This window comes from Halichoerus grypus, chromosome 1 (assembly GCF_964656455.1).
Source record: "Halichoerus grypus chromosome 1, mHalGry1.hap1.1, whole genome shotgun sequence".
NCBI classification, from domain to species: domain Eukaryota; kingdom Metazoa; phylum Chordata; class Mammalia; order Carnivora; family Phocidae; genus Halichoerus; species Halichoerus grypus.
In genome coordinates this window covers 144,936,380-144,950,342 of record NC_135712.1, presented here as the reverse complement: position 1 = coordinate 144,950,342, position 13,963 = coordinate 144,936,380, and the positions used below count along the sequence as shown (strand labels likewise).

Genomic DNA, 13,963 nt, shown 5'->3' with positions numbered 1-13,963 from the left:
ATCCTGGTGTGGGATGGAGTTGGTATCCTGCGGGGATGGGCGGATGGAAGGCTCCATCCCAAGCTGCCTTTCTGGTCTTTACCCAGAAAAATGAGTGCTCCCTACAAGCAGGGCATGTTCTATTTTTGCAGGGGAGCCCCGCTGGAGCCCCAGGCCCAGGGTGGCCAGGGCTGGGCCACGGAGCTGACCCAGAAGGTCATTTCACTGCCACTATGCCCAGCTGCAGAGAAGTTAGCCTGATGCCCGATCCTCGTCTCTCGAGCCTTCTCTGCAATCATCTATTGCAGGGATTTGTCCTTGGGTAAAATCCATGTATCAGGCTTCCCTCCTTGAAGGTCCTGAGGATTAAATGGAGCCCTTTGTGCTCGATAGACACAGGGAACAAGGGGGCAGAATGAAATCATTTTAATAGCATAGCAACACTTTAGGACCAGGCGTCACAGACGAGGAAAATGTTTTGTCTTCCATTCATACAAGTCTGGTGAGGCGTGAGGTTGCCCTGGACAATCTTACAGACATATTTTTTACACTGAAAACTTAATAAATAGATACTTGAAATATCAAACTTCAGAGACAATGAGTTATGAATTGTGATTGTTTTCTTAGTCTGCCTCATCTGAGCCAGGAGGTCGCTTCCTGGCATGCTGACAAAGGCGGGGTCCCTTAGGAAGGGTACTCATACTCCTCAGCACTGCGCCGGCCAAAATCCATCCAGCCCATGTAGTCCCGGTCGCTTATCCTGTGACTGGGGTCCAGGCTCTGCAGGTTCTTAATGACGGACATTCGGCCAGAAGGAGCTACAAGGGGCAGGGGAAAGAAAACAAGGCCATTATATTTAAGAGCATCGCTAATTCAATCTGTAAAGGAGAACAATGAGAAAAGCCAGACAATACGTAACAGGCACCTTCTTAAAGGTATCAAAGAGCTATCAAGTACTGGGATTGCTGGACCAAAATCTAAGAGAAGGACCCAGGTCCGGGAAAACAGAGAGGGTAATATTTACTAGCGATGGATATGGCTTTCAAATTGTAAGGATTTAAGTGGATTCACTGACCGTGGGACCTGCCTCAGTTTCCCTACTCCTAGGGGTGTTTTCTCTTATGTAGCTGGCCCTCAGCAGATGCCAAGCAAGAGTTTCCTTGGTACTTACCCATTTCTGAAGTTTGCCCCTCAAGATCCCGAGCATACCTGAGTACTCTTGTTAAGGTAACACAATTACAATATTTTGATGTTAGAATGGTTTAAAAAAAATGGAGTCAAGTCCCATTGCTAGACAAATACTGTTTAGAAATTAATTTGAAAGCTACCTTCTTTTTAAAAAATGATACTGAGAAAAAGGCACACTGTTAGAGTAAAATCTTACGTCAGTTAACACTCAAAGAAGAGTGGGCAGAGAGGTAATAAGGAGGTTATTTCATTTATTCCTTTTGTTTTTATTTAAAGATTTTATTTGTTTATTTGACAGAGAGAGACACAGCGAGAGAGGGAACAAGCTGGGAGAGTGGGAGAGGGAGAAGCAGGCTTCCTGCTGAGCAGGGAGCCCGATGCGGGGCTCGATCCCAGGATCCTGGGACCATGACCTGAGCTGAAGGCAGACGCTTAACGACTGAGCCAACCAGGCACCCCACTTATCCCTTTTGACCAAAATGCAATAACTGAATGAGCAATGGGCCTTTGGGGATGGGAGTGATGTCCTCAGGAACAGGATGGTTCTCGTGTGTCATTCACATTGAGGGAGCAGGGACATGAAGAAACAGTTCCTTTAGAGAGATGTGACATAGTCTTAGCCCACACTTCACAGACAGTGGCTTTCTGGCTATGAAATCAGTATAATGCCTTCTTCTGTGCAAGCTAAGAGACAAGAAAGGTCCCTCAGGGACCTCGAAGGGCAAAGCCCAGGGGACTCTAAGAGCAGCATGGTGGGAGATCGCTCCATGGGGCCACTGTGTCCCCATTGCTTGTGATGCTGGCATCCAGCCCTACTGTATGAGGCTGCCCTTGCCAACTCTTGCCCACAGGCTGCAAAGAGTCGACCATGGCTTATTTGTTGATAAATGACCTTGCAGGAGCAGCTCCTCTGTCTTACTGGATGACCAAGTAAAGCTAGCTACATTAAAACCCAGAACAATTATACAGAGCAATGTCCCCAACCGTTCTTCTCCCCCCACCCCCACCTCAATCCCTTCCCAGCCTTGGAATCAAGAGTCAATCCAGCACATTCCAGCCCTTTTGCAGGTATCTCCAGCCTACGCAAAAGGCAAACAGACCTGGCTGTTGAATTGTTCAACATTTTTCAGGTGAAATATTAGTCCTTGCATTCAAAAAAACCTTGCGGATCCAGTTAGTTGTACACAGTTACGGAAATATGGCCCATCCTTCCTCCTGCTGCTGATGAATGCCCCCACCAAGGGCTGGGCACAGCCCCAAGTTCCAGTTAATGAAGGCAAAGTGGCAGCTTCGATGTGTGCAAGCAGCCCGGGTTGTGTGTGTGTGTGTGTGGGGGGGGGCACCATGTTTTCAGCCCTGGTGGCTGTGCTGGTTACGCATTCCACGTGCAGTGTGTGCATTTACCAGGGTCCTCACTCACTTCCCCAGGGCGACACAAATTAGGAACCACTACTGGTTTACAGAACTGAATCGAAGGGCCTGGCTCCTTTAGACTTTGAAACCCCAAATGGGCAGTACAGCTGGGAAGCTGAATGGCTCCCAGACCTTCCGGAGAAGGCAGGGTTTGAACAGACGGTGAGACGTGCAAAGTCACGTAGGTGATACATTCTCCCCGGCTGCCACACTGACAACGGGAGGCTACGGGAACTTACTAAGCAGGGCTTCTGTGAGGACCAGCAGACCCACAGATGTCACAGATCTGTAGAATTAGAGCTTCGCTGGGCGTGGGGCGGGTGTATGTTAGATGCCCCCTGCCCCCAACAGACCAGCTGCCCCCCAATCCCTGAAAGCCCTGCCGACAATTCCTGATGATGAACCCTTGAGCACTCCTCAAAGAGTACATGAGCGTGTTTAGAATCTTTAAGCCTAAGTACTATAGTGGGGTAGATAACCAGTATGATCTCAGAATATGTAAAATAGTCAAAGAAACTGTACAGGTATAAATATTTATTCCTGGTTCATATTTGTCAAAGAGAAGAATGTGATTATTTTCCACCTAGTGCTCATCGTGGGTGTCGGCAGCTGAAGTACCTAAGGCTGCCATTCCCACGTGGGCTTGTTTGGCACAACCTTCTGAAGGCAAAGGGAGAAGGTGGCTGAGAAGAGATGCTGGGAAGAAACTGCCAGCTAAGATTTGTAGAGTAACACCACTGTCAAGTGTCTGTTCTAGGAAAATAGTTTGGTAACTGGCTTCTTTCCCAGACCTGTTTCTGGTGGCTCTTTCCTGAAGGTGGGGAGGTGGTTCCAGATTATGGCTCAATGAAAAACCTGTGATATTTCAGACTGGTCTGGCTGAAATTCAATCTACATCCAAGGACAGATATTAAATTACTTTGAGACAGACAATCAATAGGAACTCAAAAAGTTTTCAGATTTTTCTGTCATCTGACTAATATTTCCACATCTCTCAATTTAATTAGCCAGAGAGCAAAACAGAAGATGGTAGCTGGGACAATTTCCCAAAGAGAGGACAAAATATAACAAATCATCTTCTGTTGTTGTTGTTGTTTCCTTCTGAATTCCCCTGGTCGAAAAAGTTCCGATCTTACCTTCATATGAAACCATCAGAGGCTCTGGAAAGCCAAGCCCATCGTTTTCTCCTTGTCTAGTCAAGCCATGAGCTAAGGTTCAAATCCAGGCCCTGACAGATTGGAGGGTAAGAGAGCCTCCTGGGAAAGGAGCCCACCCCCCACCCTTCCCAGCAGCATTTTCTGTGGTTTACTGTCCAGCTGTGTTGGTCCAGTTTAGCACACTGCCCCCCAGCCCGTGTGTTCACCATCAGTGTCCTTGTGGATCAAGTTGGTAGACAAAAACTGCCCCAGTCCCAGTCGTGGTTCCTAAGGACCCTACAGACGCATGAGCCTCCCTCTGAATCTCACAAAGAGCTAGAAGGGCCCTCGGGGAATTCTAGCCTCATCCCTGCTTTACAGGTGAGACAGGCCCAGGACAGGGACAGGCTGTCAGTATGTCACCCAGCTAGTGAGCCACTGAGTCACCTTATTCCCGGAGACAGACTTCTGATGCTGAGAAACCTGGCTTGCGCACTTCTTCTGCAATTGGGATCATGTCTCCAAGAGCAAAATAAAAACAAACAGGTCTCTTGAGGAATCATTTTAAATCACTGCCAAGGACAACTCAAAATTGCTACTGATTCTTTCCTCCTGTTGCATCCTTTGGTGAAAACTGACACATTGTCACTGCTTTTTCAACTGTTGTAGTCTGAACTCAAGAGCTTTCTCAGCATCGATCCCTTCCTGGTAGGGGTTTCCAAGTGTCACTATCTGGGTGGCTCCTGGTTCCTCCGCATTTACAGTATTGGGTATTTAGTAGATCTGCAAACCCTTTTAGAGTCCGTAATTTGCTCGGTAATTATCTTTTAATGTCTTCATAATATGGCGTTGAATTTAAACAGCAACACGTGCCAAAAACTAGTGTCGAGAAAGCTTTTTAAAAAAGGTTTTCCTTAATTAATTAAATCCTCCACCCTCGCTCTCAGTTTGCTACAAAGGACGTCCAGAAAATCGTACTGTCCAGCGCAGTGCAGTTCGGGGGGAGGGGGGAAGAAAGTGAAAAACCTTTCAGCTTAACGCATCGCCTTGTGTTTCCTTCCCCGGGGTTACCCGCCTCCATCAGCCAGACGCTAGGGAGGAGGGACAGGATTGGGAGGCCCGCGCAGGGTCAGAAGTGACGGATAGGGACCCTACAGATGAATGAGCATCCGTACCTTTCCGGGCTTGCTGGATGTACCTGGCCAGCAGCGCGCCCAGGTGCGCTCGGGACTCGCCGTCCACCTTCTGCACTGCCCTCAGCTGCCTCCGGGGCGCCTCCTCCTCCTCCTGCTGCGCCGCTGGGCCCACCGGGTCCGCCGCAGGGACGGGCTGCGCCAGGGCGCCGGCCGCCAGGACCGCCAGCAGCACGCACAGGCACACGCCGCCGTTCATGGCTGCGGAGAGCAAAGGGGAGGGGACGTGAGCGAAAAGGTTGGGGGATCGCGGGCTCTCGCGGAGGCTCGGGGCACCCGGGGCACGGAAAAGGGGGCTCAGTCCAAACGCGCGGGGCCCCAGGTCCGCCACACTGGTGCACACACGGGGGCTCGCCAGGCGCCGACGTGAGCCAGGTGGCCACAGCGCGCGTGTCCGGGCACAACCCGTTTGTCTTTTGGGTGAACCACACCCCGTGCCCAGGGAAGCGGACAGAGACCCTGTCTTCTGCCCTGGCTAGCAGAAGAAATGTCTTCTGTTTTTCTTTCGTTTCAGAAAGTGTGGTTAGAACGTCTGTCTTCTAACTGGAAAAGCAAGAGATTAAAGCTGGAAAAATAATCTCAAGAGAAGACTCCGTGGGAGAAGCGAGACCCTTGATAGCTAAAAAGCTTTCAATGGGGGAAATAAAGGGTGAAAAAAAAAAAAAAAAGAAGAAGAAGAAGCACAGCTTAAAATGAGGGAACAAAAAAGAAAAACCATATTTAGGAAGTTTCTTTAAGGTGCATATGGGAATTGGCAATAAACTACTATGCAGAACACAGGAAAGGCTTTTTAAAAATCAGAAGTATGCTAAAATAAATAAATCTTCAAAAAAAAATGTTGTCAGAAGTATGCGCTCAGTTTTCTGTCCTTGGCAAAGCGCTGCAGGCTTTTAGATGCACCAGCAGATAAGACACCCGCACGTTTCTATCCCCAAAGCCTTGAATTTTTCTGCAATATTTAGAAAATGAATTTAAATCTTAAAACCTCTTGATAGTTTATTTGAAGAGACTGCAAAATACGCAGCACCTCTGTGTAACATCAAGCTAATCCCAAATTGCATGCTAATCCTAGCAAATAGATAGTCCAGCATTGCATGCGGACGAGAACAAAGCAGGCGCTTTGAAGTCTCCTAAGCAGCTCTACCCACCCAGACCTCCCTGTTGTTTCTGACTTCAAGAAATGTCTTTCGAGCTGGGAAGAAGACACAGAAAACAGAAAAATAAAATGGAAGGGGCACAAAACTGAAGACAGCATTCTCAAGCCAACTTGACACTTGGATCCCCCGCGGGAATGCGGGGAACCTACCTTCAGAGTAGGACGCAGCGGGCTTCGCGTGCGTTTCGACAGGAGTGGCGGGGGAGCTGAGCCAAGTTCAGGTGGGCCGGCAGGACGCTGCCTCTTAAATAGCCCCTCCCGGCGCTGTCAGCCAGTAATCTGTTTACCCAGCGTTGACGCAGACCGGCAGCAACACGTGCTCAGAGGGCGGCCACTGGGACGACAACCGATTGAAGTGGCTCCTGGGGGAGAGGGGGCAATGGCCCAGTGGAGCTGGGTTAACCCCTCGCATGCGGGGTGTCCCGTGCCCAGCCCCCCCTTTCTGTCGGAGGAGCATCCTCTCCCAACTCTGTCCCTCTCCCTCTCCCATTCCAGGGTGGGAAACCTGGGTGTCGGGAATATCCTTCGGGTTGGAGAAGCTGCGCAAGTTTAGTCCGCTTTGGGGACCGGAGGGGCCGGAAAGGAAACCCGGAGCAGGGCGGGGGGCGGGGTGTCAGCAAAGTGTAATTCGGAGCTGGAGGGGGTGTTAGCCCCCCTCAGAGCATCCCAGGTAGCTCTGGTTTTTTTGGACCAGTGAGTGGGCTTCCTGGGGGAGGGAGGGGTCTTCACTTTCTGCTCGGCCCCATGAAAAGCCCTGGAGGTTCTCCAGGACTCCGAGGGTGTTCCCGGGTCAGTGAAAGGGCTCCGGCCGCAGATGGTTCTTGGAGCCCCGGGCCTCTGTTCACGCAGCTGTAAAGTGAGGATGACACCCCAGGACTTTGCTCAGAGTTTGGGAAAGGGCTGTGTTTTCCTCGGGGCCAAATTACTCCTGCTCGCGGCGCGCGCGGCTCCTGGTCGCCAAGTGGCGCCAGCGAGTGTCCCAAAGAGCTCTCTCTCGGTGTTCCCCTCCGGCAGCGGCATCAGCCCCTCCCACCTGCCTCCAGGCGGGGAGCACTCACACCCAGGCCGGATCCCCGCTCCAGCGCCGGCTGCTCGGCTTCGGCTTGAGGACCTCGCCCTGGTCACTCACCGCCCGCAGGGGGCAGGGGAGGCGCCGAGGCCGTCCTGCGTCCTTCCCAATGCCATCGCGCCCCTGACTCCCGAGCCAGGCGACCCGTGCCGGTGCTCCGTGGTGACCAAAGCCGTCTCGGCCCTGAGGCCATTTGGGTGGGTGCTCGAATTCGCCGCGTCTCCGCGAAAGGCACTGGCAATCCCATTTCACAGACGGCAAACCGAGGCGCGAAGAGCTGCGCCTAGCGGAGGCTCCACCGCCTGGCCCTGGCCGCCTCGCGCACTGAGCCTCCCAGCCCGAGACCTGCGGGTCGCATCCATCCCTCCTCCCGTCCCGGAACCCTCCATTCCTCCCCTCCTTTCCCTCAAGAAGCATTTGGAAGTGCTTCTTTCAAAACTGGCACCTGAACTCAGCAGTGGGGGTCCCGAGATGGCCGGACCGCGAGGACTCTCTTGCGGAGGTGGGGGTCGGCGTGGGGTGGTGGCTGGGGAAGCTTGGCGGGGAGACACTTCTGGTTGCATCCCCTTTTCTAAACTCTAGAGGCTGCTGTATTTCTGCAACCGACAGGCAACATTTCTGAAACAGCTACAGATAAAATGTTTTCCAGTGGTTTTCCCACGAGGCTGCTAAGAGTTTTGCAGTTCAGTTGGAGAAACCAGTTTGATTTGTGACTGTGGCCAAGGCATTTCTGGGAACATAAACTTGTTATAAGACAGAATCACCTAAACGGCTTGTTCAAACACCTCCAGAGTTTTTAATTCTGAAGTGGGGCCCAAGAATCTGCATTTCTAACAAGTTCGCCAATGAGGCGCCTGCTGGTGGGCCCCTGACCACCCTTCGAGAACCACTGCTATAGAATTTCCCTATGGTAAGCCAGTGACTTAATGCCCTTCCTTCCATCCATTTAATTAATACATATTTATTGAACACTTGCTTTGTGCCAGGCATTGGGGATGCAGTATGAACAACGGTGACAACATAATGGGGGAGCAGAAAAAACAAGTTAACAGACACCCCCCTGGTGATTCTCATGTACTGGGGGGCTATCAGGGTGGAGGAGGTGGGGGATGATCCCAGAGAAATGTGGGTTTTTTTTAAAGATTTATTTATTTGAGAGAGAGAGAAAGTGCACAAGCGAGTACGGTGCGGGGGGGCGGGGGGTTGTAGGGACCAAGGGAGAGGCAGAGAGAGAGAGTCCTCAAGCGGACTCCACGCTTAGTGCAGAGCCTGGGCAGGGGGCTCCTCCCAGGACCCTGACATCATGACCTGAGCCAAGATCAAGAGTCAGTCGCTCAACCTACTGAGCCACCCAGGTGCCCCCAGAGAAATGTTTTGATGAGGCAGAACAAAGGAATGAGGTTCTGATTTTAGAAAGATGAGTCTGGTTGTGATGTGCAAGGTGTTCCAAGTGGGGAGAGGCTGTAAGTCAGGATCTGTTAGGAGGGCCAGGAGGGATCAAGATAGATTTACATTGAGGATTATAATGCATTATGAAGCCTATTAGTTATTACAAAACATACCGAACATTATGAAAGTAATGTGTTCATCAGAGATAATTCAGAAAATCAGTAAAAGAAGAGAAAAGAAGAAAAATTCCATCATCCCGGGATAGCCACTATTAACCTCTTGGTGTCTGAGAAGCCTGGAGAGGCAATGAAACTAGGTGACTGAGGCTGACCTTGAGGCTCCCTGTTGTGAGATGGGGGGTGGGTGGAGTGTTACTCAAGACCGAGAATTTGGGTGTGAGGGCAGGTTTGGGGCATGGGGGTGAGGTAGGTAATGAGTCTAATGTAAGACTGAGCTCATTGCTGGTGCATGGATGGTCCAGGAGCAGGTTGAGAATGAGCCCTGAGCTCAGGACAGAGAGGCACCAGAGGTGTGGACCAGAGTCTTTGGGGGGTGGTGGTGTCTGCCAGCCTGGGAGTCCTAGGGAGTGCCTAGGAGGGCAGGCAGAATAGGCACATCCTGAGGAGTGAGAGCAAGAAGGTGAGTGGAGAAGAGGAGGATGGTAAAGAACCAGAGAAGGAGTGGCCAAGACACCAGAGTAAAAATGCCATAAGGAGAAGCCAACAGTGACAAGGATTATCAGAAGCTGGAAGAAGAGCTCGTGCAGTGGACCTTTATAACTTGCAATAGAGTTGTAGCCACTTCACCCTTAGGAATGGGATTCTGAGCAGGGATATGTTATAGAAGATACTCTGGGAAAATAAAAAGTTAAAAGGGGTCTGAACTCCATGACCATAGTAATGAGTCTTCCTTCTTAATGGGTCAGAGGGTACTAATAACTCTAGACCACTTCTAAAGCAAGATGGGCCTGGACCCCACTTTTCCTGTTAACGCACACGCATATCTGCATTAAGGAGAATCCATTTATTCACAAAAAGATATTTGCTTAATGCCTCTTAAGGCAGATGCTTTTAGTGCCCTTCACCACAGCTACATGTCCCACCTCTGGCTCTAGCTGGGTTTGGACTGGGCATTTGTGAGCAAACAGTGTTCTCAAGTTTCTAAAGCACCCCTCTGCAGCTCTCTGCCTCAAAGCTCAGCCCTAGCAGAGGTTTAGTCTGGAAGTACAAGGGTCTTAATATCCCAGAGGATAGGACAACCCTCATCCAGTGGGGGATAGGAACCCATTTCCTGTCCTCTGTATGGACCATTTCCAGAAGCTTCTAGAATCTTCTCAAAGTTTCTTTGCCTCCAGCAAAGGCCTTGATAACCTCTCTTTAGCTGATTTTTCTTTTATTTTTAAAAGATTTTTATTTGTTTATTTGAGAGAGAGAGAGAGAGAGAGCACAAGCAGGGGGAGTGGGAGAGGGAGAAGCAGACTCCACGCTGAGCAGGAAGCCCGATGCGGGGCTCGATTCCAGGACCAGGGATCATGACATGAGCCAAAGGCAGATGCTTAAACGACTGAGCCATCCAGGTGCCCCTTGTTGACTTTTCCTTCTCCCTTGCCTTACTCCTCTCATTTCCTCACTTCTTGTATCTGGTATCATCTCTCAAATAAACCACTTGCCCCCATGGCTGTCTCTAATTTCAGGATAATGCTACTGAAAGCATCAACTGTCCAGTAGGCACTGTTGGGGTACAACAGGGAGCAACACAGACAAAATCCCTCTGTTCATTGTGCTTCCATTCTAGTGGGAGAGATAGGTAATAAACAAGAAAAATATTTGTGTATGTGGTAGGTCATCGATGGGCACAAATGATTCTGAGAGAAGTAGATCAGGTAGAGGGTTTGGGCTGAAGATTTGCAGGAACATATGCAAACCCTGGCTTGAGGTCCCTCTTTTAGGCTCTTTGATATGTAGACCTCATTATGTATATTAAGGAGAAATGGTTTTGCTTTTCAGTGCCAATAAACACAATGGAAGTTGTAATGAGATTTTACCTTGTTTGGAGGTTGTTTTTGTATTTCACCAAGTGTGAGATGGTAATTAAGTTTTACCCTAAGCCCATCCTCTTGTCTCAGGAAAGGAAAAAGCAAAGGCAGGGCCCTCTCTGTTCCCCACCTGCCCACCCCTCACCCCCTTACCACTGAGCGAGGCTCACCAGCTGGGGCCCAGAACTGCCCATGATGTGGAAGTTCCTTCACATCATGCAGGGGGCTTAAAGCATGACAACCATATCCAGATGTGGCATTTAAGAGTGAGTAGTGGTGAGAGGAAATTTGTGACTTTAACTGGTTTTAGAAGCTAGATATTTCCATCTGATTGTGGTGAAAAGAATTAAATGAAGTTCCATTTAGAGTTGGAGAGGCATCCCCAAAGAGGGGTCCTTGCAACAGATACAATCATTGCAATGTAGGATTTTTAGCCATGGGAGGTATCTCAAAGACATATGTCCATTCTGCACTTGTAGAAAACTTAGTGGAATTTCCAGGGACGTACTAGAGCCTCCTAATTTATTATTCACAGAATTTAAACTTGTTACAAGCGATTCCCCTTTAAAGGAGGTCAGGAGACTATTTGCTCTGATTCAAAGGTGTTGGTTTGAAGTCTTCTTTTTTGGGTCTTGAGTTTTTTTCCCTGGAACATGTATTAGAAATGCCGTTGTTTGGCCTGGAACTTTTCAAAGGCCCACAAAGCCAATGTTTCTGCTATCACCTGGGACGATTTGATTGAAAAGAAGGAAGTAGCTGTGGTCATTGTGAACAGTGTTTCCTTTCCTTAATGATGAGTTCCCTTAGAATGTCTTGTCTTAGTTTCAGTGTTTGCAAAGGCAGGGCTGAGACAACACCTGGGAGCAGGGAGTTTATTTGGGAGTGATCTCAAGGAAGCAGGGGTGAGGGGGCAGGGGAAAGAGAGAGGACAATCAAATGCATGTTGATGAGCGGGTTCCTGCTGTGGGGACAGTTCCACTGGGGTCTTTGTGAGATACCTAGTGGAACATGCCTCATATCCAGCCTACCTGAGGCTGGGAGGAGAGCCTGGGGCATTTACCCACCAGCTCCCATGCCCCATTGGTTGAGGGCTGCTCCAGGGGTGTCAGCTCCCCCTTCACTTCTGAATAGACCTCCCTTTCCTGTAGGGTCAGAGAAAGTTCTCAGGTAGAGAAGAGAGAAGCTGATGGTGGAGGTGGGAATAGCTTCCAGGGAGCCAAGGGGACTAGCTGGGCTGCTATAACAAAATACCGTACATAGACTGGGTGGCTTAAACAATACACATTTATTTCTCACAGCCTGGAGGCTGAGAAGACCCAAGTCAGGCTGAGAAGACCTCATGGTCGGGGTCCTGTGAGAGCTCTTTTCCTCTCACATGATAGAGAGAGCAACTCTATGATTTTGTTCTTGTTAGGGCACCAATTACATCATGAGGACCTCACCCTCATGACCTCATCTAGACCTAATTACCTTCAAAGGTCCAACCTCCTAATACCATCACATTAGAGGTTAGGGCATCCACCTATGAATTTTTGGAGGACACAAACAGCCCATAGCAGACTGCAACATACCTGCATGGAAAAGAGGAAAAATCCTCTTTTGCTGGCATTTCTGTAAGGTTAGTGGAATCCCTTAATCTGGGGAGGAATATTCTGAATCTCATTCAAGGGTCACAAACCCAAACACCAAAGGTGAGTGAAACAGGCTGAGGGTAAGAAGAGCAACAGCAACATCAAAATGATAAATGTCAAATGACGGTTGTGGGTGGTAGTTAATCCCACTGGGAACCCTCAGGGCAAGTGTAGAACCCGTACTTCAGAGTTATCTTATCCAAGTGGGTGAGGGAGCTGGGGTATTTATACACCAACTCCAGTCAGTCACTGGTTGAGGGTGGTTCCTGGAAGAGGGGTATTAATCCCCTAGCACTCCTGGCCCAATGGGTGTGGGGGCCAGAGGGGTTTCCAGCTCCCATGGGAAGTCCTTAGGGGAACAGCTGCAGCTGCTGGTTTTGGAAACTGGACCCACAGGCACTATTAAGGTCAGGCCCCAAGGGGTGATAAGTGGGGCAGGGACACTGCAGATTTACTCCTTTAACACTCAATATTAGAGCTTACCATATTTTACCTGAATTTCCTTCAACGGTGCTTGGTACATAGCAGTTGCTCAATAAATCTGTTGACTGACCTCTTTATCTATGTGAATATCTCATCTGCCAGAGGACAGGAACTGTGACTTCTGCTGGATGCATGCTAAGTGATCAATAAATGTTTACCAAGTAAACAACTCTTAGTGCAATAGACTGGATATACAAGGTGTTTGGTGGTGAGTGACGAGCCATTGGCTGCCCCTTGGCTGGGTCACTGACACCCAAATTATCACAGGAATTGTTTTCAGCACCATTTCTTTTTGCCAGGGATGTAAGAGCTGCCAGAAACAGGAGATCGCCTCATGAGTGGAAAATAGGAATGGGGAGAGGTCAGCTCCCAGTCATTGATCTCCAAGCAGAAGGAGTCTTTGCTTTTCAAACTAATACTGAAAAGCCAAGAGGAATGGTAGTTGCTGGGGAAACTGGCTGCCAATGTCCTCAGGCCTGTCCCTTGGCTCACTTTCATTTGTAGAAGGTTTAGAAGAAGCCTCTATGGCTATACTCGGGAAAAGTTAATGAACAGACTCAAGTTCTTTGACCAGTGGTCTGGAGTCTTTGAAACCCTGCCAATCCAGCTTCCCTCTGAAGCTGGGGCCCATGTGACAGAGGACAAGGGTGTGTCCCTGCAGTTGTCTCAGCACCCACCAGAGACACGTCCCCCCTTACCAGCCCACCTGGTGCCAAATGGAGGCCATTTGCTCTCCTTTGAGTTAATGCCTGGGGTCACAGCTGTTCCAGGATGACCTTATTGGGGAAAGCTCTTAGTTTTAAAAAAATAAATTTAAATGGTTTGAGTAGGTATTAAATGCACATAATTCATAACTGAAAAGGTAGAAAAGAGTATATAATGAAACTCAGTCTTCCCCTCACCCCATGCTTCCATCCAGTTTCTCTTCTTTAGGGGCAAAGAGTGCTTCTAGGTTATAGTAAATTCTTCCAAAGAGAGTCTATGCACATACAAGTACATCAAATAAGTCTCTCTCTCTCTTTCTCACACTCACACACACAAGCACATGTGTATGTACACACACATGCACATAAATTCCCGACAGAAGCACATATTACATAATGTTCTCTACTTCACCTTTTTCACTTAAAATATATATTGGGGTCACTCTGTATTGTTGGCATAATTCTACCTCAATATCTATAGAATACCCCTTTTATATGGATGTGCCATAATTCATCTAGCTAGTGCCCTGTTGAAATTTAAATAGTTTCCAGTATTTTCCAAGGATAACAGAAGCTCCTTGAATATA

At 49.0% G+C, this 13,963-nt stretch overlaps 1 protein-coding gene and 1 long non-coding RNA gene across 2 annotated transcripts; one reads left to right on the top strand and one right to left on the bottom strand.

Moving 5' to 3' along the window:
- Positions 1–389: 389 nt before the first annotated feature.
- CCK (cholecystokinin) lies at positions 390–6,390 on the bottom strand. Its single transcript, XM_036080305.2, has 3 exons — positions 6,216–6,390; positions 4,892–5,110; positions 390–797 (listed from the first exon to the last, which is right to left on the bottom strand). The coding sequence occupies exons 2-3, from the start codon at positions 5,106–5,108 to the stop codon at positions 664–666; spliced, it is 351 nt and encodes a 116-aa protein (XP_035936198.1). The 5' UTR covers positions 5,109–5,110; positions 6,216–6,390; the 3' UTR covers positions 390–663.
- On the top strand, positions 5,009–5,589 carry LOC118528121 (uncharacterized). Its single transcript, XR_004913479.2, has 2 exons — positions 5,009–5,147; positions 5,424–5,589. It is a non-coding gene; the product is annotated as an uncharacterized LOC118528121 (long non-coding RNA).
- Positions 6,391–13,963: the final 7,573 nt, after the last annotated feature.

What these genes read in the sequence shown, in the direction of transcription:
- CCK (XM_036080305.2), bottom strand. Translation starts at nt 5,108, where the DNA reads ATGAACGGCGGCGTGTGCCTGTGCGTGCTGCTGGCGGTCCTGGCGGCC. An exon ending in CATCCAGCAAGCCCGGAAAG is followed by an intron (nt 798 to 4,891) that starts GTACGGATGCTC and finishes TGCCCCTTGTAG; the next exon opens with CTCCTTCTGGCCGAATGTCC.